The 25,837-nt window shown below is 43.1% G+C and overlaps 1 protein-coding gene across 2 annotated transcripts in view; it reads right to left on the bottom strand.

Annotated features, from left to right (window-relative positions):
• Nucleotides 1-13,178: 13,178 nt before the first annotated feature.
• LOC110583999 (myocardial zonula adherens protein) overlaps nucleotides 13,179-25,837 on the bottom strand; it is an 86,133-nt gene continuing 73,474 nt past the window's right edge. For both annotated transcript variants that reach the window (XM_021694026.1, XM_044918262.1), the window contains 2 exons: nucleotides 21,709-21,809; nucleotides 13,179-14,108 (listed from right to left, as the gene is read on the bottom strand). In XM_021694026.1, coding sequence (XP_021549701.1) covers nucleotides 14,012-14,108; nucleotides 21,709-21,809 — 198 coding nt within the window. In that variant the 3' untranslated portion in view covers nucleotides 13,179-14,011. The remainder of the gene's footprint in view (nucleotides 14,109-21,708; nucleotides 21,810-25,837) is intronic.

Raw genomic sequence — 25,837 nt, 5'->3', positions numbered from 1 at the left:
ACACAGATTTTAACAGCAGTGTCTAGGGGGAAATGATGTAAAATGGAGAACTTTAACAGAAACAGTGAATGCCATAGGTTTTAACTATCTCCAGCCAGAACCAGGCAAATACTTGAGAAGAAACGTAGCCCACAAACCACAGGCAGCTAATCTCTGCTGAAGAATTCCAATTGCATATCAAGAGCCCACCTGTTAAAAATTGAATCTAGACAAGCATTTTTAGTTTTTGTTTTGGGGTTTTAGTGCCCTTTAAAAAAGTGTAAATCACTTTTCCAGTGATACTTGGACTAATCTCAAGAGTATTAATTATCCTCAGAGTAAGCTAATGAATTTGACTGTTAGCAAGAAAAATTCAAAATGAAGAATTAAAGGAGAGGACAATTTCATGTAAAGTGCTGCCAGGATGACTTAGCTATCCCATTGCCACCAAGCTGTTAAAGGTGTCGTTTGAATGCAATTGAAAAGGACAAGAACAGGGGGCACCTGGGTGGCTCAGTCGGTTAAACACCGGACTTTTTGATTTCAGCTCAGGTCATGACCTCAGGGTCCTGTGCTCAAGCCCCGCATGGGGCTCTGTGCTGGGGCGGTGGGGGGGAGGGGAGGAGTGTGGAGCCTGCTTAAGATTCTCTCTCCCTCTCCCTCTGGTCCTTCCCCCACCCTACCCCCATTCGCATGCACGTGTGCTCTCTCAGAAAAGGACAAAACCAAAAAAACCTGGGAAAGATTTCCATTTGTCCTTAGAGTTGAAGATAAAAATTAGAAATCAGTTGTAAAATTGGTAGCATTGATCCTCAGAATCTCCAGGCTGCTCTTCTCTGTTTTCTCCCACTGCTTGTCAGGCCACAAAACTGGCCGTGGTATGCCTGAGGTCCACCAGAGTGGCAGCAAAACTATTTCCCATCCCACATGTTCTTCTTACTATGTGAATTTAACTCTCCTCCTCTCAAGAAAAGGATCCTAGACTATGACTAGAGCAAAAGTGATTTTTCCAGTCTTCGTAGTAAAAGGTGATGCAGCTTCTGCCTAATTTTCTTGGGGTACTTACTGTGGGAACCCAGCCAGCAAGCCAGCTATGCAAAAACCTGAGTTTGTGTGGGTGTTTGGTGTTTTGTCAGCCTAAACTGGGGACTCAGCCAAAAGTTCGCATTAACCTCAAGATATGTGAGTGAACAAACCTTTGAATGATTCCAGCCCCCGACTGGAACAGCCTTCTAGGCTCCCAAACTGAGGCCTTGACCTACGGAATTCGGGGGCATAATAAAATGGTTGTTGTTTTATACCTTTAAGGTTAGGGTGGTTTGTTGAATAGCAGCAGTAACAGAAGCATTAATCAAGATTAATTCCTCCAGCTGTGATCTGCATCCCATCTCTTTTGCCTCCTTGGAGATCTCATTCATTTGTTCATTCAACAAATATTTATCGTGTGTATGACTCTATTCAAGACTTTGGAGATATAATGGTGAGTGAGACAGAAGCCTCCTGCCACGCTGAAACTTACATTCTATTAGATGGTACTAAGTGTCACGTAGAGAATTAATATAGCTGGAGTGTTAAGGAGTGATTGGGAGGCTACCTTGATTGAGGTAATTGAGGGGTGGCTGAGGTTGGTTTTTCTGAGAAGGCAATTATAAAGCTTATAAAGCTGAGACCTGAATGATAAGAATTAGCCATGGGAAAGTCTGACAGGAAAGCATCCCAAGTAGAGGGAAGAACAAATGCTAAGGTACTAAAAGGAGAGGGAGCTCAGCATATCCAAATAACAGACAAACAAAAGGCCAGGGCCAGATCTTGCAGGGCTTAGACCAGGATACGGAGTTTGAATTTTGCTCCGAGAGAAATGGGAAGCCATCTGTTGTAGGCAGCCTCTAGGATGGGCTCCCAATGGTCCTGCCCTATTGTAATCCCTTCCCATTAAATGTGGAATGGACTTATTGACTTCTAACAAATAGTAAAAATTTACATGGTAAAAAGTAATACAAATGGTGAAAGTGACAGGGTGTCACTTCTGAGGTTAAGTAGTAAAAAATTGGAACACATTTCACCGAAGGTGTACAAATTAAAAATAAGAACGTGAAAGGTGAGCAGTGTTATTAGCCATTAAGAAAATCCAAATTAGAAACACAGTGAGAGAGCCTGGGTGGCTCAGTAGGTTAAGTGTCTGCCTTCTGCTCAGGTCATGATCCTGGGGTCCTAGGATTAAGCCCCCCCCAAATCGGGCTCCCTGCTTAGCGGGAGCATGCTTCTCCCTCTCTCTCTGCTGCTCCCCCCCACTTGTGCTCTCTCCCTCTTTCTCTCAAATAAAATTTTAAAAACAGAAATACAATGAGATAACTATAACACAATTATCAGAATGTCTGAAATGAGAAAGACTGACCATACCAAGTGTTGGAAAGGATGTGGGACAACTGGAACTTACTCTGCTAATGGGAACGTAAAATAATACAACCGCTTTGGAAAACAACTGGGTAGGTCCTGAAAACCTGCCACATAACCCAGCCATTCCTCTGCTAGGTATTTACCCAAGAGAAACAAAAGCCTGTGTCTATCTGAAGACCTGTACATAAATGTTGATAGCAGCTTTATTTGTAATAGTCCAAAAACTGGAAACAACCCGTCCATCAGTAGGTGAATAAACAAATTCTAGTATGTCCATACAATTGAATACTGTCCTACATGCAACAACTTCAGTGAATCTCAGTTATACTGAGTGAAGCCAGGAAGAGTCCACACTGTAGAAATCCATTTACATAAAAGTCGGAAAGATGCAAACTAATCTTTAGTGACTGGAAGTAGATCAGTGATTGCCTAATGATGTGGGGTGACAGGCAGAGGCTACAGGGAAGGATTATGAAGGGGCAGGAGAAAGCTTTTGGGGGTGATGGCTGTGTTCATTATCTTGATTGTAGCAATGGTTATGTGAGTGTATTCATTTGATAAGTCACACCTTATCCCAAGGTAAACTTAAAATGTCTGGTACATGGCAGCTCTGTTATACCCCCAATGAAGCTGTTAAAAGTACTCCTCTGTCTTCCACCCTCTTCTCTGTTTTCATGGGTGAGCTGCCTAAAAAACTTGTCTGCACCCTCTGACTCCATCTTCTGCATTCCCACCAGTGCCATGAACCCTCTCGTGCAGGGGGGGTCAAACCCAAGGAGCAGGTTTTAGTCTCTCTCGTCCTTGCTGCCTCTGACCTGTTGACCCCTTCCTCCTCCTTACAACTCTCCTAACATAAATTCCATGCTACCAATTTCTCCAGGATTTTCAGCTCTAGCGGTTTTTGCTCTTGGGCCAGAACTAGAGCCAGTGTTAGGACCTTACTACCTGGAAGTCCCAAAGGTTCCTCAGGTTCAGCTCGTCCGAAGCTGAACTTATGTTCCCTCCCCCCAGTGGCATCACCATCCACCTAGTTGCCCAAGCCAGAAACTAAGTATTCATACCCAGCTATTTTTCTCAATCCAACAGTCTAAATACCGTCTTCTCTGGACCCTCTCCCTCTTTCCACTGCTTTCAACACCTCCCCACACACCCAGCATTGCCTCCATTGCCTCTGTCCAAGTCCTTGAGCGAACTGCTCTAACAATTCCTAAAAGGTCTCTCTATCCTGGCCTAATCTGTCCTTTTCCTTCTAACTGCCGTTGGATAGCCTTCTTCCTTAAAAAAATCTAATTTTGCTTCCTTCACTTGGAATACCGATGAGGGAAATACCAATATCAATGTAGCAAAAACTGGAAGTGTTCAGTTCCACACTTGTTGGGCCTCTCAGCTCATGGAGATGGTCCTGCCACCGTGTTGGGATCACTGGAGGGTCTAGATGGGGAGCACCGCAGGGGCACACACAAGCATGCCCAGTCTCTGCCTAGAATTGACAGTGGTGTGTGGTCCCAATGGCGGTGGTAGGTGATGAAAGCATAAATGAAAAATGTAGCCCAGCTCCAGTTAAATAGCAGGAACTTGGGCAGCAGAATGATGGTTAGTGGGAGGTTAGTCCCTCAAGAAAATGTAAAGGAGAGGACAGGCAGATATTTGAACCAGACAAAGTCACTGGGAACAATGATCACCGAAAAACCTGTGATGATTAATTTTATGTGTCAGTTGCCTAGGTTATGGTGCTCAGATATTTGGACAAACATTCTAGATGTTTCTGCAAAGGTGTTTTTTGGCTGAGATTAACGTTCAAATCAGTGGACTTTGAGTAAAGCAAATTGCCCCCCATAATGTGTGCGGGCCTCATCCAATCAGTTGAAGCCCTTAGTAGAATGAAGACTGACCTCCCCTGAGCAAGAAGGAATTGTGCCAGCAGACAGCCTTCAGACTTGAACTGCATTAGTGGTTTTTCTCTGGCTCTCCAGCCTGCTGCCTACCTGCAGAGATAGTCATGTGAGCCAAATCTCTTTTTCTGAGATTCATTTTAAGGAATTGTCTCCCATGATTATCTACACACACGTGCCACTGCATCTGTCTCTCTGACGAACTCTGACTGGTATGGAGCCCAATAGCATCAATCTGTTAGGAAAACCAAGGGTCCATCATGACATCAGGGGGAGAGGGCTGACTGAGGAGAGGGAAGGCTGACCTTTGCTGTGCCCCTTGCTATGTGCTGGGCATGTGAGGAAGACGTGGGAAACGAGTCATAAACAAGCTTGAAGCAAATTTCTTTCGTGGTTTTTTTTTTTTTCAAGCATTCATTTGGGAATGGAACATGCTGAACTTTCAAACAAACCATAGCAGCCATAGCTAATGAAAAATTAAAGAATGGTAAACCTTAGACTTCATTGAATAATAATGGCTGACATCTGTGTACCATTTACCAAACCTCCTCCAGTCAGTCCCCACACTGCTTTCGCGGATGAGCGGAGCAGTGGAGACTAGCCCCACTTTACAGAGGGAGACCCGAATGCTAGGACCTCCTGCCACTTGTCCGGCAGCCTTATCTGTCTGTGCCTCAGCACAGAGCTTCGCAAAGAACTGGCAGGAGCCTGGCCAGTTAGGGGAGAGAAATAAAGAAGGCAACAGGGAAGTGGAATCAGGCATGAGAAAAGCAGAGTGAAGAAAGGAAAGGAACGGGTAAAGAGGGAGACAGAACAGTGGAAGGGGCAGTGTAGGGATAAAGTTCCTCTGCACAGAAATCAGAAACTGAAAGCTTCATCGGAAGCCTTATGCTGAGAAATTCCCAGATAAATTCTTCATTTCCCTTCCACCTCTAAAATTCTATACTACAAAATGTCACATTTCCCCTCTTTGTATTTTACTGTGATCCCACTGCAACAAAAGGTTTTCCTCAGCTACTCAGGGGCTTAGGCTGTAAAGTGCACGTACTCCACACTAAAAGTAAATTCTTGCATTAGTTATCCAAACTGTTTGAAATGAGGAACCAAATTTCCAACTCATATCTCCCTCTTTATCAGCAAATAGTAATTTAAAGCCATTTACCGGGGCTGTGGTTCCTGGGTAACAGACTGTGGCCTATTAAAATTAATCCTGACAGAAGATCCTTGCTGCTTTCTCCAAGCACATTCAGACCATTGGTTTATGAACAGGATGAACAGACGGGCCATCCCAAAGGGCTTGAGGGAGGAAGCACGTTAAAATGGACGCCTGCATCTTTGTTTGCTCAGCTGCTTGGAAAAACTAAGACTGAGGGAAATGGGATTAATCAAGGGGGCAGTTGCCCATGGAAAAAAAAATAGGAAGACTCTGGTGAGAAAATCCCAGCCAAATAAGGTTCAAGTTGAAGGGAAAGAATTCTTTTCTCTTTAGACTTTCACATGGTTGAGTGTTATTTGGTGACAAATCTCCCATTTCTGGCCACCAGTGTTTTATGATTTTTGTGATAGTGTGGGAAGATATATTTTAGGGGAAAAATAATTAAATGTTTGATTCTCAAAAATTTCATGTAATTTTACCTTTAACAAATTTAATGAAGATTATTGGTTAGATAGTGATTAATTGTGATTGAATAACATCTTTCTGTGATTTTTTCATATGAAAAAATTCACAAACCAGAAAAAAATATTCTTGTAAGATCACGTTCTTGTAAGTGGTACAGACTATATAGACGTTGTAGCTGAGGCCCCTCCTCTCAGTTTGGGAGAAAGAATCTTGTTAGAATCAAGATAGACTCTTGATTTAAAATATCTTCCCCCTCCCCTTGACTTATTTCACTTCCCTTTGACACTGACTGAAATTCCAGCAATAAGATTACTAGGTTAACAAGGATCTTCCTTTGAGACCATTGATATTTCTAAAAGGGTTGTGGCCTATCAGCCATTTACACATGAGTATGAATTGGTTCCAAACGGCTATCTGACAAAAGGCTAGCTGAGGTGATAACCTACACTAAAAGAGTGGAATTTGATAGGAGGGCAAGAGAGGAAATTGAGAGAATTTTGAGCAATCGGAGAGGAAGAGTAGACCATAGAGAGTATTGCAACAGGGTTTACATAGCAGGAAGACCCCAGAGGACCGCCTATCCAGGATTTGGAAAATATGGAGAGCAGGCAAAAGGAGAATGTCAAAACCAAACTTCGCTTGGAATTGGTTCAGATTCCATGCTGGAGGGCAGACCTCCTATACATACATGGACCTTGTCAAAGATCTTTCATTAAACTTGGGAGTACACTGTGTACCAAAAGATGGCTATAAAGTAACGTCATTAAAAAATACACTCAGATATGTTTACACTTGTGCTCAAGGAAAGATAGTTTGCACATGTATTTATCAGAAAATAGAAAAGGAGAGTAAGGGAGGTAATTTGCAAAGTCACGAAAGGGTGAGATGGTATAATTTCCTTTCAAGTGTTACAGGGCAGGGAGTTGAGAGTTGTGCATTTCGTGGAGGGAAAGAAGAACCAAAACTCTACTACAGTGTCAGCACACCATATATCTCACTCTTTGGAGTCTGATGTCTATCAGAAGCTATGAAATAAAGACCCTGGTGGCCGGCAGGAGGATGGCATCAGAGAAAGCTGACTGTGCCTCTCCTCTCAAGAGACCTGACCAGAATCAAGTGTCTGGTCACCTTTAATGTTCTGTCTTGCACGAAAAAGAACACAGCTCTGAAAAGCTTCAGCTAGGGGGGGAGGGGGAGGCGCAAGGGACACCCACGGAATATATAGTTGGGAGTATTCAGAAAAAGAAAAAGTCCTTGATTTTCTTCCTAAAAATTTGGAGGAGAAAACCGTTAAACCTAGTATATAGGACAGTGAAGGTGATACAGATCCAAGAACCGAAGGGGTGGTTGTCAATCCCCAACTGTGTTTTTGTGGGGAGAGGGTTTATGTACCACTAACTTTGTGGCCAGTCCATTAATTTCTCTGGGTCTCCGTTTTCTCCTGTTTTATAAATGAGGGTATTGAACCAGACAAACTCCAAGATGCCTTTCAACGCTTAAATTATATGATTCTAGGATGATTAATGTTATGATACATTCTTTGGCAACATCTGCATCTATTTAAGCTCATAAATGTTGAGAAGAAATATTTGGTATGCAGTAAACCAGGAAGCAGGTAGCTCCCTTTAAATAAATACTCATCCAACAGTGATGATGTTTCAGGTTTTATCAACCCTTGCTGTACTCCCATACTTGCCCATATCTTCTGGAACTGGATAGTGTCTTCCATCACCTAGAATTCTTGAGCTTAATTTAATTTTTGTATCTAATGGATGACGGCTCTGAGTAATTTAAGATTGTTTATAAAGTTTAAAAAAAAAACCCTGGAGTTGTCAAAATAGAAGACAAGCAAACTATAATGAATGATGTGAGAGGAACATCATTTCAAGCAGACAAGAGAAAAGGGTGCTTTGAAGGAATAAGTATTTTTTTTTTTTATAATGCATAGGAAAAAAACTATTAGATAAGGTAAATAAAGGGTTGCAAATTGTGGGTCTGTGGCCACATCCAATCTACAAATGGATTTTTTTGGCAAGATCGAGTTTCTCAAAATCATGAATTTGAGTGACTTTAAGATGGGCATGTACTTATCATCTGCGTGAACATTCCCCCAAGCAGCCTACACCAGACCTTTGCACCTCTGTGCAGACCCTGGGCCACCAGGGCATTTGACTTTGGGTGTGTCATGCAAGTATAAATGAAAAATTTTGCCCAACATTTTTCTTTTCTGAGAGGCTACAATTAATCCCACAGAAACTTCTAGGTCACTAGTACAAGATATATACTTGTTATAGTAAAGTGTTCTTTACCTCCAAATGTCAGTTTTCCTAAGGTCTTCTATGTTTTACAAATCCCAACAAATGGGGCGCCTGGGTGGCTCGGTCAGTTAAGCATCCAACTCTTGATTCCGGCTCAGGTCATGATCTCAGGGTCCTGGGATCAAGCCCCACGTGGGGCTCTGCACTCAGTGGAGAATCTGCTGGAGATTCTCTCCCTCTGCCCCTCCTGAGTACTCTCTCTCTCAAATCAAATAAATAAAATGTTTAAACAAAACAAGAATCCCCACAAATGATTCTCTGATAATTTATAGCATTAATGTCCCCCTAGATTATAAATTTCATTGAGATTACAGGTTTTTCTTTTTTTTTTTCTCTAGAATTCAGTGTAAAAGGTAAATTTTAACTCAAAAAGACTCAGCCTTTTCTGGGAGGAAACCAGTTGCCTTGTTTTATAGTCAGACTAATAAGTGCTATAGTTAAAGGTTATAATTCTGTTATTTTGAACATTTCCTAAAGAATTATTTGTACGGGGATGCCTGGGTGGCTCAGTTGGTTAAGCGACTGCCTTTGGCTCAGGTCATGATCCTGGAGTCCCAGGATCGAGTCCCGCATCGGGTTCCCTGCTCAGCAGGGAGTCTGCTTCTCCCTCTGACCCTCCCCTCTCTCATGTGCACGCTCTCTCACTCATTCTCTCTCTCAAATAAATAAAATCTTAAAAAAAAAAATTATTTGTACGCATCTCATTTTTTACAAAGCTTGACATAACATTTTTCTCTATTAAAAAAAACATTTTAAACAGTCAAAGAAAATGATAAATCTTTATGATCACCATGGAAACATCAGCATCTTTATGACTATATTTTCTATTTTCAATTCCATTTTGGGGATTTGGGGGACCAAAAGTTAACTTGAGACAGTCCTAAATTCCTTCCCCAGCCCCCCAAAAATGTTTAAATAAATTCGTGGGTACCATAAAGGTATTTTATTTTAGGGTTGGGCCACAAAGTGACCAGTTAAGTTTTTTCAGGCTGAATGTGTTTTGTTTAGGAGGTGGCAAGTTAAGAGGAAAGCAGAGAATTAAAATATTTGCAAGATGTCATTAATCTCCAGCAAGAGCCTACAGTTGTTTTTTTTCCCCCTCTTCATTTCAGAACTAATCCAGCTTTCTGTTATTTGGCTCAGAAAAGTCTTAAATCTGTAACAAGAGAGTAACTTCCTGTTCTCAAGAGTATGGCTGCCAAAGAAAACATTTACAAGAAAAGTTCCAGGGCCAAAAAATTGCCTACTAATTATTTCTTAACCCCCTCCCACCCCTAATTCAGGAAGGTGAATGCTGTAAATGCTATACGTTAAAACTCGAAAGTATGTGTTGAAAAATTAAGAGAAAACCCCTAAGAACTGTTTGCTATTTATTTATATTTTATTGCATTCAAATTACATGAGTTTTATGGCCCTTGGGCACAAATTAACGTTTCTTAGAATATTTTGTTCGGAATTCCACAAAGATTATACTATACCTTTATCAAAATACATTATGGAAATTTTTACCTGGTACCTTCCCAACTGAAGAAGGGAGAAACAGCCCCACCATTCAGGATCTGACCTAGTCCTACCAGCTAGGCCGTGATATTGCTCCAAGTTGGCCTGACACTCAGCAGTGAGGTTTTTTGGTTTTTGTGGGTTTTTTTTAAGATTTACTTACTTGAGAGAGAGAATGCAAGTGGGGGTTGGGGCAGACGGAGAAGGGGAGAGAGAATCTTAAGCAGGCTCCCTGGTGAGCAGGGAACCCAATTGCGGTGCTCAGTGTGGGGCTCAATCCCAGGACCCATGAGATCAAGACCTGAGCCATAACCAAGAGTCGGCTGCTCAACCGACTGAGCCACCCAGGCTTCCCATTTAGCGGTGGAAGTCTTGGTGTTCTCCTTGGTGATCTATTCATTCAGTGCAATGCCAATCAAAGTCCCAGAGCCTTTGGATAGAAATGGACAGACTGTAAAACTTCTGGAAATACAAGGGATCTAGAAGACTCAAAACAACTTTGAAAAGGAAGAACAAAGTCAGCCTATGCCACGTGATTTCAAGGCTTATTAGAATAAGATGGGCAAATAGATCAATATAACAAAGTAATGAGTACAGAAATAGACCAATGCAAATATGGCCAATTGATTTTGACAATGGTACCAAAGCGAATCAGGGGAAAATGGGTAGTCTTTTCAACAAATGGTGCTAAAACAATTTATACTCTACACCATGTATTAATAATCTAATCCTGTCCAACAAATTACCCCAAAATTTAGCGGCAAGTCTCCCTCTGGTCTTTTTGCCTCTGGCCTCTCTTCCCGGAAACACATCTCCAGTCTCCCTTTGGGGCTTTCCCTTCTCTGACAAATTCAAATGGGTTATTCTCAAATTCACATATGAGGAAAAGGAGACTACAGTTTATTTAATCTGTTTATCCAGGAACATTTTTTTTCCCTATTTCCCCCTGCACAGTCCCACTAATATTCACTGAGTCTCTAGTCTGTGTCCAATAAGAGGAAATCCTTAGATCTGCAAATATTCATGATGCAACACCTCATTCCCAGTAATTAAAGTAATAATGGCAAGTATCAACTGTTGGCATGTCTCTGGTGCAGTGCTGGAAAATTTTTCCATTCTCTCTCACGTGATCTGCACAGCCAACCTATGAGGGGGATGTAATTCCATTTCTAGGCAAAACTGCTTATGGGAGCACTGAGTTTGAAGTGGCCTGACCAAACGGGTATTGTGACTTAGTGGTAGACTTGAGACCGACTCCAGGCTTCCCACCTGTGTTCTGGAAGCAGGCCTGCGTGGTTTCAGACAATTTTCATCTCTCTCTGAGTTTCAGTTTCCTTGTCCACAAAATGGCACTAGTAACCTCTTCTACACAGAATGAGTGGTTGCAAAGATTTAGTGGATATATGCTGGGCCTACCTCAGTAACTCTTGGTCTCCTGTATTTCCCCAGCCATGGCTCTTTCTGGAAGACTTTCCATTTGTAGATTTCTTCATGATTATCGAGGTGTGGAAATGAGTCCCCTCCTTTATGGGAAATTGCCCCCAAGGAGCTCACATCTCGGGAGAGACAGGAAATGGACATCATGATCAGTCACTAGGTGTAAGAAGACAAGAGAAGTCTCGGAAAAAAGTCCCCCTGGGATTCAGAGACAGTAAAGCTCAGGAGGAAACTGACTTTCCGGGAACAATTTTGGAGAGGCAAGGGTCTCGAGGTGCACATCCCTGGTCTCCCCCGCGTCAGGCAGGCAGCACCTGTAATGCTTTGGTTGTACAGAACTGGGCTTCCAAGTCTGGATATCAAGAGTGCTGTGGTCTAATGTGGCCTGAGCCAAGACAGAAAGGAATCCTGCCCTTCCTGTCACATGCCCCCCACCCCACCCCTTGCCCTTGGGGGACCACCTTGGAGCTCCTGGAGCAGGAAGATAGCATTTGTTGGGGAGGAAGAGGGTTCCCAGGGTAGACTCACCACCAGCTCAGGGGCCAGCCTTGGTTGGTGCACCCTCTAGTGGGAGGAGGGCACGTCATCATCACTCAACTCCAAGCACTTCCCAAATGTCCCTCTTGCCCCGCCCTGAAGCCTGCCCTCCAGGGCAGGTCCCACCCAGACTCAGACTGAGTCGCATGGCCTGAATTTTTCCTGCCTCCATGGCTGGCTCTTGCCTCTGACTAAGCAGCAGGCCTTCTCTGATTCCAGGATCTTGGGGGAAAGCCCACTCCCTCGAAGCCCAGGCCTGTTTCCTGTTTGCTGCCCATGCTCTCTCTGGGCCCTGGGGACGCCTACAGGCCTGCAGCTCACACCTGCACAGTCCCTCAGCTCAGGGATCCGAAGGCAATATCCTGAGGAACTTTGTTCACTGCCTGTTTGGGGGACAGGTCTGCCTAAAACAAGCAACTTTATACACTCCTTCATTTCTCATTCCCAGTGTTGGCAAAGGGGTCAGGAAACCCCATTCTCATCCTGTTGTAAGAATTTACATGGACACAAATGGCAACAGGCCCAGCTGGACCATATGTACCAAAAAACTTGAAGTTTGCATGAGTTTTGACCCGACCCAGTGATTCCTCTTGTAGGGATTTATCCTGAGAAAGTAATTAGGCAAGTGTACAAAGGTGTATGTATAAGATGATTCATCAGAGGACTGCTTAAGAAAAGTAAAGACAACTTCGCAAATTCCAACATGAGTGGGTAGGGCGAGTAAATCATAGTACATCAATAATACGGAATCCAGTTAACTGTAAGAAACAGTGGCATAGATCTGTATATCCGTATCTGTATAGAATGATCATAATATAGTAAGTGAAAAGAGGTTACAAAGTCTGTAATGAGAGTAGCACTTATTAAATGCCTACTGTGTGCCACGCACTATTTTAGAACTTAATGGGTATTAAGTCATTTCATCTTCCCACCAACTCCAGTTAGGAAAGAACTATCACAGATCCCATCTAATAGGGGCTTGAAGAGGTTCTATAACTTGCCCAAAGCACACACTAGTGACTGAGCTCAGTCTCCAGAGCCCACGTTCCTAAATACCACGATTCTGCTTCTCAATAGTGCCATATGTGTTCTAAAAACAAAACAAAATAGTGTGTGTGTGTGTGTGTGTTTTAAGAAAGCCAAGAAGGACTGAAATGAAAATATTGATAGAGGCGTTATTATAGGATGTTATTTTTTTTTATTTAGGACAAAACCTCGCATACAAAGATGTTTTTCATTTCAGGAAGATAGAATTACTATGTAGTATTAGAGTTAACCAGATAAATTTCAGGGTTTAACACACACACACACACACACACACACACCCACCCACCCACCCACCCCACCCCACCCCCCCCATCTTATGGTTTATAAATGCTTCTGTGGACTGTACTGACCAAAAAATCCCGGGGCCCTGACTTTGACACTCCCAAGCCCCATTCTGCTCTCTACCCCTTCTACCTGGCCATGGATGAAATCCAGAGACAACGTAGGTAGAACAAAATATATGGCATTTATTAAACGTGTGACACAGGTTCTAATATCAAAGTAGAGCATGCATGAACAAATTATTCATTTAACAAAAACACCAATTGATACTGAAAACATGAAATGATTACATGTCCACAACATACAAAATTCAGTTAAAGTGAGAAAGGGAAAAAGAAGAATCACAGGTGAAATAAACACACTGATTTCAGTGAGCCCCATGAAGGCATAAGGCACAAATTAAACCAAGGGATTAGCACATCAGAATGAGGCACTTGTGCCTGCAAGAGGCCAGTCTCCACCCGTGGCTCCCACAACCCCACACAGATCCTGGCCACCAAGAGGAGAGAGCACCCTTCCCTGGCAGGGTCAGGTCTCCCCAGGTGCCCCTGTGCCTGTGGACAGGCTTCTGGGCACCAGAGAAACACCGCCTCTAATACTTTTATGGGTGAATAAAACCTTCATACTGTAACAAATGATCCTGGTGTGAATAACATGAAATTTCAAATTAATGCCCTTTTTCCTCCCAACCAAAGGCTCATAAACCAGAAAATAAATTGTGAGGGAATTCTCCTGACAGAATTTCAGTGTCTACTCGGAAAGCTAACGATGGCCCAGTAAAGCATGGTTGGGTGTTTGAAATATGACCTTGAAAGCTCTCTCTCCTGCCCTCCCCTTCCACCTCACTTTTCCTTCATGTTTTAGAAGTAGATCAGAACCTCAGCAGTCTCCTTTCTGGCTGAAACTTACATAGGAGGAAGCAGTAGTCACCCTTCCCAGACCTCGAGACGCATGGTTCTAGGGCTTTTGTCCATCTGTACAAAGTGTGTGTCTCCAGGTGCCTAAGTCAGTGTTTTCTTCATGGTTAACTCCAGGACCCGTGTGTATGGGGTATAGTTCCTGGAAGGCATTGAGATTTCACGCGTCCTACCTGTTGGGCTGAGAAATGAGAAAAGGCAGGTCAGGAAGATGGAACAAAACTCTCCATATTCTTCATGTAAGACAACTCTGGGAAGTGGTTTTGCCACCGCTGCCCCCTAAAATTTTATAAACTGATAGTGTCAGTTGAATTTTCCATTCAAATATTATAAGAGGGTCCTTTATTTTTAGCAATTTTTTTTCTTAAGATTTATTTGAGAGAGAGCTGAGAGGAGGGAGGGGCAGAGAGAGGAGACAGAGAATCTTAAGCAGGCTCCCTGCTGAGCACAGAGCCCGATGTGGGGCTCGATCCCAGGACCCTGAGATCATGACCTGAGCTGCAATCAAGAATCAGACGCTTAACTGGCTGAGCCACGCAAGCAACCCTTTAGCAACTTTCAAAGGTTGTGCTAAGCATCGATAATTCAGAAAAATAAAAAACCATGTATTTAAGGAACTCCTATTTTGGTGGGAAAGGGATGTACATGAATAACTGTAATAAGAGACACATAATGAGCTGTGCTGGATATTCTCCATTTGCCCATTCAGATTACTCTTCCCTGTCTCCACCTCACTCTGTGCCCTTGGGAAGCTGACCTGAAGGTCAGTGTCCATGGGTTCCCTTACCCTTTAGCTCCCAGCGGGTTCTGAGCAGTTTGGAACTGGTAGCAGGGGATGAGAGACTGCAAGGACAGAGAGGTCAGGACCTTTGTTCCCTTCTGGCCAGGCTGCAGCTTGGAAGTTGGCCGCATTGCCCTAGCAAAGCCACAGCTTACAGCTTTCCCCTTTGCCTGTCCTCCCGGCTTCCTCCCCCTGCCTCTTCAGACCCAGGCTGGTAACAGTTTCCACTGTGCCAGCTCCAGAGTACGCCACTGTCCCTTATTCACTTTTCTCAGCGCTGCTCAAACCTTCATAAATAGTCCCTTCATCCTAGTCTCTTCAGTCTTCCTGTCCTCTCAGGACCCCGAGCAATACAAGAATTAACATATTATGGGCACACTGAGGGCAGAACGAGTTAGCGGCACTTAGGAGGGCATCTGGAAATGTGCACAAAGAGGGGAATCTTGCAGGGTGCCTAGGCGGTCCTCAAGTGGTCAAGGAGGAGATGGGAATTCAAGTGGAAGGGATAGGGTGTGCAAGGGCCAAAAAGGGTGAGCACAAGGGCTATGGGTGTGGAAAGGAGACATGTTTGGTAGGACTGGAGCAAAGAGCTCTTGGTAGAAAGTGGCAGAAGACGAGGCCTGTGTGCCCTGCTAAGGAGTTTAGGAGGAGACACGGAGCCACTAAAGATTTGTAAGGAGGGGCAGGATATGCTCATCTCTTTATTCTAGCAGGGTTCCTTGGCACCACTGAGAGTTGACTGCAGAGGGGTTAGTCTGGAGGCAGAAGGTGAGTTAGGAGATTTTTTTTCTATATTTAGGAGGTGAGAGAGAGATCATGAGAGCTTGAATTCTGACTGTAACACTGGAGGTGAAGTATCAAGGAAAGGGTAGGGAGATAATGGGGAGGTAGAATTAACCAGGATTTGGTGGCTGAGATGGAGAAAATCTCCCATCTTTTTTTCCTCCTGGACACACAACTACCTTTCCCAGTGTCCTTTGCAATTTTGATGGGCCATGTGACTAAATGGACAGAAATGATGTATATTACTTCCAGGTTTAGCCCATAAAATTCTCCTACATAATCCTCCATGCCCAGTCTCTTCGCTTTCATGCAGAGAATATAGTGGAGGGCTCAAGAGGACTCCAAAGCCCAGGCAGGGTGACTAGCTGGAGGAATCCGGGCTCCTGAATGACCATGTGCCGTGAGGCCCATGCCAACTGGCCTTGCACTGTAACATGAGAAATTGGTCTTGATTTTGCTAAGCCGAGGTCTGTGGGCTTTTTGTTACAGCAGCTGCATTCCTTCTCCCCACTAATGCAGTGACCAGTTGCGTGTGTGAGATAGGAGTCAGCTCCCTTCCCTGAACGGCCCATAGCCTGTCATTCACAAAGTGATGTGGAATCTACCTCCTTAACTACTGTTTTGTCATGTCCCTTCTCTATTCCCTGAGCCCCTGGCCTAGTTCAGGCTCTCAGAATCTATCTTTGAATCCTGTAATAGTATTCTAAATGGTCTCCCTCCCTTCAATGTTGGCAGAGTCTTCCTCCTCCTCAAATCCTCTACCCAGCTTGCTGTCAAAGAGATCTTCCTGATGATCGAAGTATAATACCACTCTTAAAACTTTTCAAAGTCTCCGCATTGCTTCTGGGATGAAGTCTAAGCTCCTGTGTATGGTCTTAAATTAAGGCCCTCTGCTGTCTCCTGTCGTATCTCCCATCTGGCCTTGCTAAGAAACACAGTCGTCACCATAGCCACACTGCCATTCTCATGTCATCCCCTTTGCCTTGACTGCTTCCCCAATCCAATGGATCTGATGAATTCCTGCCTCTATTTCAAGACTCAAACCAAATATCACCTCCTATATGACAATTTCCCAGATTCCCCACCCCAGTGATAGAAATGAGCATTCCTCTTTTTGTCTGTTCCCTTGAGTAGTGGTGCTCAATTTTCTGCTTCCACAAGGTCCACTTTTGCTAAACTTTCCCAGCAGTTAACACTTCCCACTACCCTGCAGTGATTTTTAACTGTAGTTGGCATATAGCTTCTTAATGGGGTGTATTAGAAGCTTGGGGGAAATTTTAAACTTCACCGGTCTCCCCAAGAGATTCAGTATGTCTTTTCCATGCTCTCCAAACTATCTCCCCACATACACCTTGAGAAGGACTGTCATACAGGCTTCCTTTCTGTTTTTTTAAAAGATTTTATTTATTTGAGAGTGAGCATGTGAGAGAGCGAGACAGAGCATGAGCTGGGGGAGAGGGAGAAGCAGACTCCCCACTGAACAGGGAGCTGGATGGGGGCCTATCCCAGGACCCTGAGATCATAATCCGAAGGCAGACACTTAACCGACTGAGCCACCCAGGCACCCCTAGGCTTCTGACACACCACTAGAAGCACCCCGTTGTCCCCTCTGGTCTACACATCCTCTGCTAGTCACAATTTCCTGAAGGCTGAAAACCACACTCCTCTTCATGACTCTAGCAGCTCACTCAGGCCGGGCACAGAACTATCACTAAATGTATGGATGAGGAAGGAAACCAGAGGACAAGGGATTTCCAGGAGTGAATGGTCAGAGTGTCACCTGCCACAGATCTGGGAATTCAGGGGTCCCCAGGGACCCGACCAGGCAGGTTAGTGGAGTGCCGGGGCAGAAGCCAGATGGTGATTTTGCCAACCACTGAAAATTCCACATAGAGGAAATGGTCTCTGGTGATAATATCCTAAAAGCCCGTAAAATGCAGAAATATTTATAAAGGTGAGCTTTCCGGGTTTCAAAAACAGGCTCCGATATCCCAACCTTTCAAAAAGAAGTGAGGTATTTTATGTGGTTGATCACTAGGATCTCAAGAACACAAATAATTTCAACCACAGAACTGAAATTCAACCATTTTCTTTAAGGCTATTGGTAACCTTTTATTATTCCATAAAGGGGCAGGTCCCCTGGGGGAAACAACAGCAGAGTCAGCAAATAAAGCTTTGACAAAAAGCTACTTTGTGCTCTGGTCTCTACAACAGAAGTATAAAAATGTTGGCATTTTAAAGCGCTTACTATGTGCCTGGCACTTATGACCATGGGGAATATTTTTCATTACATCACACCTATTAAGACATAATTTATGAGCTTGCTGGAAACCAAGTGTCACGAAGGGGCAAGGAGAAAAAGTTTCTTTTCTTTTTGTTTCTTGTTTTTCATCTTTCTCTTTGAAGGCAGGCTAGCAGACTGGAAATTGCTCTCAGTGGCTTTCATTAACCTGTATCAAACCTTTAAATCAAACTCTTGAGTCTTTTAAAAAAAATACGTGTTTAAAAGTCTCTGAAATCACAGTGAGTGCCTTCTCACCCCTTCCCTCCCTCCTTGCTCTGCTGTAAGATCCTTGCTGTCTAGAAACGAATGGAATGCAAGGGTTAGATGAAGAGAGGAAGGAGTTGAGGAGAAACTGGAGACAGAAGGTGGTATTCAGTTGCCTAGACCTAGAGAACCCAGGTCTCCAGCAGCCTGGTGGCAGTGGGACTAAAGGGGGACAGCCCTGTACAGGCACTGAGGCTGTCCTGGGGCACAGGTGTCCTCAGAGAACGGACCTCAGGGCCCCGGGAAAGTCGTGGCAGCTCAATGGAAATAGGAAAATGCACCCACTCCGCTGGGCACTTTATGCCTGTATCCTACTTCACCAGCCCGGCAGGCCACCCAGGTAATTACTGTCAGAATCTTCCAATTCTGGCTGAGAAACTGAGACTCCAAGAGATGAGGGATTTGCCCAAAGCTGTAGATATAGCGAGAGGCAGATCAGCCAACACATGTTTATGGAGCATCAAGAAAGTGCTAGGCTAGGGGATGAGAGCCCAGGGTCCCGGTCCACTGGAGTCCACAGAGTTGGCACAAATAGGGAAGTGGTGGTGATGTGGGGAGGAGGTCACAAAAGGGGTTTACTGGCTCTGTAAGTAAAGAAAAGGCTGATCTCGAATTTTTCCAGCATAAAAATCAAGCAGCAATAATTATAAGTCAGACGCTGTTAGCAGCACAGCATGAAAGCCCTCCAGGTAGAGGGAGAAATGAGTCCGAGGTAGCTCACTCCTCCCCCCGTGAGGCTGCGTGCGCAAGCACCTGGAACACGCCGTGACCACTCTGACATCTCAGCTGACAGGGGCCTCATCCACCACGGGGCCTTCCAGAGTTTTATGCACTGTCTAGAGGGCTCCAAACCACAGAGAGTTTAATTGGAGAGCTTAATGCATACTGAAGCACCATGGGCTTGAAGCACTATCAATCCGTTGAACAAAATCACTAATAAGTTAATGAAATTGTCTTAGCACACCCAAATTCACTTATATTTGATCTGGTGTCTTACATGAAAAATCAGAGCTTTGGTGTAGTTAATAGTAATAATAGCTATTCTTAAGTAAGTACTTAACCAGTTACCATGCTAAATGCTGTATATACATGTTTTCATTTAATCCTCATAGAAACCCTATGAGATTTGATATTGTCCTCTTCATTCCCATTTTAAGAATGAAATAATGGAGGCTTCAGAGCGATTAAGTAGCTCGCCCAAGGCTGTGCTCGGCTGACAGCTGGCTGGGCAGCGAAGCCCCACGGCCTGAGGCTCCCCAACTGGACCACACTGCCAGGTTCTTTGTAAGAGAACAGGTAGTGAGAACAAAACTCATCTGCAGAATTAAGGCTTAATGCAATACTTTTATTCATCTAAAACATTTCAGAGGAGGCCATTTCAAAATATTCTGGAAAACACCATAAGATCTTGTATTAGATGCAAGTTCAAAGTCCAAGTAAGAACCAGGAATTTTGTTAGAACATACACAATACAATTTAGCAACTCTATTGAGTATTTTAAAACGACACAAGTACCACACCAGGTTCTAATCCTGGCTTTGTGGCTTTCAGTGAATCATTTATCTCTCTGAGCCACGATTTTGCTCTCTATCAAAACATGGGGATTAAATTCCACCAGGGGGTTCCAGTTTCTTTATTCAAACAAAATCGTACTTGGGGTCCAACATCTAAAACACACTAAAAGCTGAGTATTTCAGTTTTGTGTCATTTTGTTTTTCAGGAGGGGGAGGGTCCCCCCGCAGGCCAGCTCCTTGCTCACCTTGTGCCCCCTGAGGCATCCGGAGGCCTCTCCCTGAGCCCCAAGCACAGAGCCCAGAGCCCAGCAAGGCAGCTCCAAGAAGCACAGGTGAGAAACTACTGCTGTGAAATCTAACGACCCCGTGCTCCTTGCCACTCCATCCCGCGTGGCCCCTTTCACGTAGTGGGCACTTAATAAATATCGGAGAGGAAACGAATGGAATCTTACCCTGCCTTTTCGGAAACTCGGATATGTAGCTTTCATTTCCTCTGCTGACTGACCTACGCAGTGAAAGCGCTAAGATGGATCCTGGGGGAAACCAAATGTTACATTTATGGAAAAGCTGCTTTTAGATGCTGAAGTGGCTTCCAAGTTCACCATGGCCATAAGTTAAGGGTCTGTCAGCACTTCCATTATGAAAACCGCTTTGTGGTTTCATAACTTAGCCATAAAAGTTTGCTTCAGGCTATCCTTCGGCATGCAAATTGAAAACCTTGTTTTAAGCCAAAATGTGGGAATTAGAAAACAAAACAATTTATTGGTTTCAGACATAGTTTTGTACCCGTCTTAAGCCAAACAAGATTTATTATGTGGGCAATTAAAGTGGACTAAACCACTTGGTTCCTGAAAAATAAAAAAGGAGAGAAATGGCGAAACTATTTATATTTCAGAGAGTCCCTGGACATGACCATTCTTTTTGGCTATATTTTTATCATGGACTTTGTCCCCCATATTGATGAGACCTCAAGTCTATTTATGTATCTTTTTCCCTGCTTAAGCTGCTTAAACCTGAGAAATCATCTACTCAAAACCACTGACTTTTTACAAATTGGGAAACGGAGGCCCCAGCAAAGACATTCCGACCTGAATGCACCCTGCTGCTAGCGAGGAGGACTAGACCCAAGGTATTTGACATCCCAGCTTGGTGATGGGCTCACCCCCATTTCCCACCAGATCTAACCATTCAAGGTTCCAGGATTCTGCATTTTTCTGGCCTAATACCAAACACAACACACAAGGATGCCCCTGATCACACAGGAATTCACCCTCCTACACAGAGTATACGAGGTACTTTGTGACTTTGGTTACCTAAATCACAAGCCACATGCCATTGGCATCCTCATCATCACCTTGTTTTATGTCCTCTTCGGGCCAAGCACGGTTTCGAGCACCTAGAGGTAGTGGGTTGGTTACTGGATCACAGACTCTAATCTTATTAGGGAGAGACCCAGGCATGGGTATGGGGAGCAGCTTAAAGACAAACAGGTCAGCCCTCGAGCTCAGAAACGCAACTGAACAAACGAGGTTGTGGTTACCGTTCATCTGTTGTGAATGAAACAGATTGATTTATTTGTGACGCTGAGCCAGTGCTTGACTAGACTGTGTCCTGGCACCGAGGAAGAGATGAATTTCTTGAAGCTTTAGACTCCTCCCTCCTCTATGTTACCAAAGCCCCTCGCAGGTCCCTCTCGCACTGTTGTAAATGTCTGCCTCCATGTCTGTCTCCCCTTCCAAACTGCATGTGGGGCAGGAACCAAATCTCATTCCTCTCCATAAGCGTCTGGCACAGGGACGGTACTCAACAGATGTTTGCTGAGTGAATGAATGACTGGATGGGGGATCAAACGCATGCACTTCCTGACAGGGCAGGAAGTTTTAAGCCAAACCTTGTTTGGCTTAAAACAAGGTTTTCAATTTGCATGCCGAAGGATGCAGACGTGGCTTCCCCAGCCTTCTCTTCACTACCCCCTCTGTCCTGCACAATGCCCCTGCTCCCACAGGAACGAGCCAGACCCCTCGGCAGTTGCCATTTATCTTTGCAAAAATATTTTTGATAGAAAGAATGCAATTCTGGTAATCACAGCCCCGTAAAGTATTTTCTTAAGTCAGGAGAGGAATTTGAGTCAGAAAAATAGGAAATTTCCAGATACCTGGGGAGAAGATCGCAGCCGACTCCAATCTCTCTGGTCTCCACCTCAGGCTTGGCCTGGGTTTCTGTTAAATAGTCCAACCTGCTTTGTAGTTCATTATTCTAGGGAGGAGGAAAAAAAGTACTTTTAGTCAAGCAAATAGGTTCCCCCACAAACATGCGTGATAATATGTGTTATCCAATTTTCCCCTATGACATGGATATCTATCATAATGTATTTAGTGAGCATCTCTGACACAGTAGGAATTAAAGAAATAGATTGTTTGCCTCCTTACAGATAGTTTTCTGTGCATGTACATACATATGTATCCAATTTTACATCAGTGAAAACAAACAAAATACCCTGTTCTGTGCTAAATTTGGGGTTTTTTCACTCAGCAATTTGTTGTGAATATCTTGCCATGTTTATTAGTTTTCTTTTTATGTCAACAAGCTATTTTAATGGGTTCATAGCATTCCATTGTGTGGATGTACATTATTTATTTAGTCTCTTATTGATGGCATTTAGATATTTATCACTTCTTGCAATTATAAATAAGGTACAGCTCATGTTTTAATACTCCCTTATTAAACTATAAAATGAGTAAGTCTATTAATTTAATTTAGTGGGAAATACCTCTATAACTTAATAATTAGTATTTCATAGGTTTGGAAAATTCAGAATCTCAAACATATAAAGTAGAACAAGCTCCTTGGGATTAAAATTAGCATTCTAAATAGTTTTTTTTTCAGGCCAGAGCCAAACATTACATAGGTTGATGATTAGATGCTTAGGAATTGGAAATTTGCCCCATGGGGGAAATGAAGGACAAAGGAGCAAGAAGGTTGAGGTTATTGGAATGGAAACAGAAGAAGGAATGGTGCCTGACACCTAAAGGGCAAACATACACAAAATCCAGGAAGAGGTTAACAGTGGTTATCTCTGGGTATTGAGTTTTTTGAAGTTCTTCTATATTTTTCTGTAATGCTAAATTTTCTTCTTATATATTATTAGTTTATTTTTTTTCATCGTGAGAAATGTACGCTTTAATCCCCATCACCTATTTCACCCATCCCTCAACCCACGTCCCCACTGGTAATGATCAGTTTGTTCTCTAGAGTTAAGAGTTTGTCTCTTTTTTTTCCTTTGTTCATTTGTGTTGTTTCTTAAATTCCACATGAGTGAAAGCATATGGCATTTGTCTTTCTCTGACTTATTTCGCTTAGCATTATAGTCTCTAGCTCCATCCATGTCGTTGCAAATGGTAAGATTTCATTCTTTTTTATGGCTGAATAATATTCCATTGTATAAATATATAACACCTCTTCTTTATCTATTCATCTATCAATGGGCACTTGGACTGCTTCCCTATTTTGGCTATTGTAAATAATGCTACTATAAACATAGGGGTGCATGTATCCCTTTAGTTAGAAGTTTAAAAATTAGTATTTTTGTATTCTTTGGGTAAACACCCAGTAGTGCGATTACTAGATTACCCTAGTAGTGCTAGTTCTATTTTTAATTTTTTGAGGACCCTCCATACTGTTTTCCACTGTGGCTGCACCAGTTTGCATTTTCAGCAACAGTGCAAGAGGGTTCCTTTTTCTTCACATCCTCACCAACACTTGTTGTAAGACTAAATTTTCATGAGGCAATACCATATCTATCTTCTTAGCTATATTCTCAGAGCATAGCATGTCAGAGATGCAAGATAAATATTTATTGAATAAATAAATGTATAAATACTTTTATAAGGTGCATGTAATTTGCATGATTAGAAAAAAATTAAAGCATTTGTCTTTTCAGTTGGACCTGAAGCTAAATCACTCCTCTAAGACACTAGATTAACATATGAAAGTTGAAAAGTTCTTTGAAAAAGAAACTAATTTGTTTCAAAAGAAAGAGTGTGGGGTGCAGCTCGGTAGCTCCTGCTCTGAACAGGTGATACTAAGGAGCAGAGCAGCAGCTGTCGTACAAACTCATGTTCTGTAAAGGTCTGTGGATCCCTTCAGAAAAAATGGGAAATGGTTGATAGGGAGAGAATGCGTTCCAGATTCCCCAGCAGCTGACGAGCCATGGCAGATGGATGGGCTCCAAATCTATCACCTAACGCTCAGGATGGGAGAATGTTGCTGGCTTACTACCTGAGGTACAACATTTACACACACAAGTGCACACATGTACACACAGCTTTCCCAGCAATAGTTGGATTCTCGCATTCATTAGGAAAGACGCAGACAGAAGAGGCTTGCACATTAACAAGCTCCAGAAACCCCATTGCCTTGTCTCTTCTCAGTGTAGAGTTTAATAATGAGGATTTCACACAATTCTGAGCTAACTACCTCTAGTTAGGGGGCATGAAAGAAAGACAAGGTTAGTAAATATGCCCTACTGATACAACGAATACAGTAAATGGTGAACAAGGAGCCACAAATCCTTTGTTCTATTTCAGAGGAACTCTATGTGTGCACAGCAGATACCCACTAAAAGCTGAAATGAAAAACCTGTACTCTTAAATTTCAATGCAAAAAAAAAAATTTCAAAAACTATGCATCAGGTAGTGTGTAAAGTTAGGTGAGGGGAGCTAGGTAGCAGTTAAAGATTGGGGCATGATTTGCAACCCCTGAGTTTGGTCTTGTGGGGGTACAGACAACCAAGCAGAAAATAACAAAGTCATAAATCCCATGCCAGAGAGACCCATAGAATGGTAAGGGAGAACTCAGAGGGGACGTGGAACTCAAGACAGGGAAAATGAGTGAACTCCATGAAGGTTTGCTGGAGTTATGCAAGGGAAAGAGAGGAAGAGAAAGGGATGAGTATTCCGGGATTGTGGAACATACCAGATTGAGAACAAACACCTTGCTGCAGTATACAGGTAGCAAGAGTTACAAAGGGCTACATCTGCCTTTACAAGGACTTTATACCCAACCCTATAAGCCCAGAGTCAACACTAGATTTTTATTTCAGTCATTGGGCTTCCAGGTGGAAACTGTCTTGGAAGGAAATAAAAATCTGGGCAAAAGGAAATATGACTCCTTGATTAGTCAAGGAGGCCACTGCAATTTCCTAGTTCAAGGCTTGAGAGCCACATTTATAGCATTGAGGAGTGGGGCACATAACCAATGGATCCTCCTACAAAGAATAGCTATAAACTCTGGACAGGAAAAAAAAAAACATCTATTACGGTCTTTGGATACTGAACAAGGACAGGCAAGCTGTAGGGGCTGTGACATGCTTAGAATGGGTTCTCTGTGACTCAGTTGTTTGTTTTTGTTTGCAGCTTTGCCCAAAAACAGTATAGTCGTCGTGGCAGCAGCACAGATACTTTAGAAATTCAACAGAAAGATCATCTTTCTGGTAGATACAAAATAGTAGAAGGAGTCCAGCATAACCAGGACTGCCAAGAGTAAAGGGGAAGCCAAAGAGGGAGTTAGAGAAGGCGGAAATTTTAAACTCTGTATATAGACTCAAGTCTCTGGCAGGAACCCCCCCCCCCCCCCCCGAACCATCCATGTGTTGGGCTAAATGAAAGAAGTTTGCAGCCAAGGCTTCAAGAACTGAACTGAGATCTGAGCCATCACCCACAACAGCACGGCAGGGTGGAGGTGGGTCTAACCAAATTCATTAGCTAAAACAAAAACCTCAATGCTGTTCAGAATAAAGCAATCCAAAGTCTCCACAACAGAACCTTTACAATGTCCCGATTATAATCCAAAATTACTAAATTTGTGAAGAGTCAGGAAAATGTGACCTATTTCCAAGGAGAAAGAGAATCAACAGATGCCAATCCTGAGATGACTTGGATGTTGGAATTTTCAGACAAGGACTTTCAAGCAGCTATTATATAACTGTGCTCAATGAGGGAAAAGAAAATATGCTACTAACTGATGTAGTAAAAAAAAATCCACAAAGAAAGAGAAAATATAAAAAAAGAAGCAAATGGAAATTTTAGAACAGAAAAATACATTGCCTGAAATTTTAAAAAATCACTAGACTGAAGAAGAGAATGGAGATGACAAAGGAAGGAGTCAGTGAACTTGAAGACCTCTTAACGGAAATCATTCAATCAGGGGCTCCTGGATAGCACAGTCAGTTAAGTATCTAGCTCTTGGTTTCGGCTCAGGTCATAATCTTAGGGTCATGAGATGGA

This window comes from Neomonachus schauinslandi, chromosome 9 (genome assembly GCF_002201575.2).
Source record: "Neomonachus schauinslandi chromosome 9, ASM220157v2, whole genome shotgun sequence".
NCBI classification, from domain to species: domain Eukaryota; kingdom Metazoa; phylum Chordata; class Mammalia; order Carnivora; family Phocidae; genus Neomonachus; species Neomonachus schauinslandi.
Note: the sequence above shows the minus strand (reverse complement) of the source record. Positions and strands in the feature narration are given on the sequence as shown.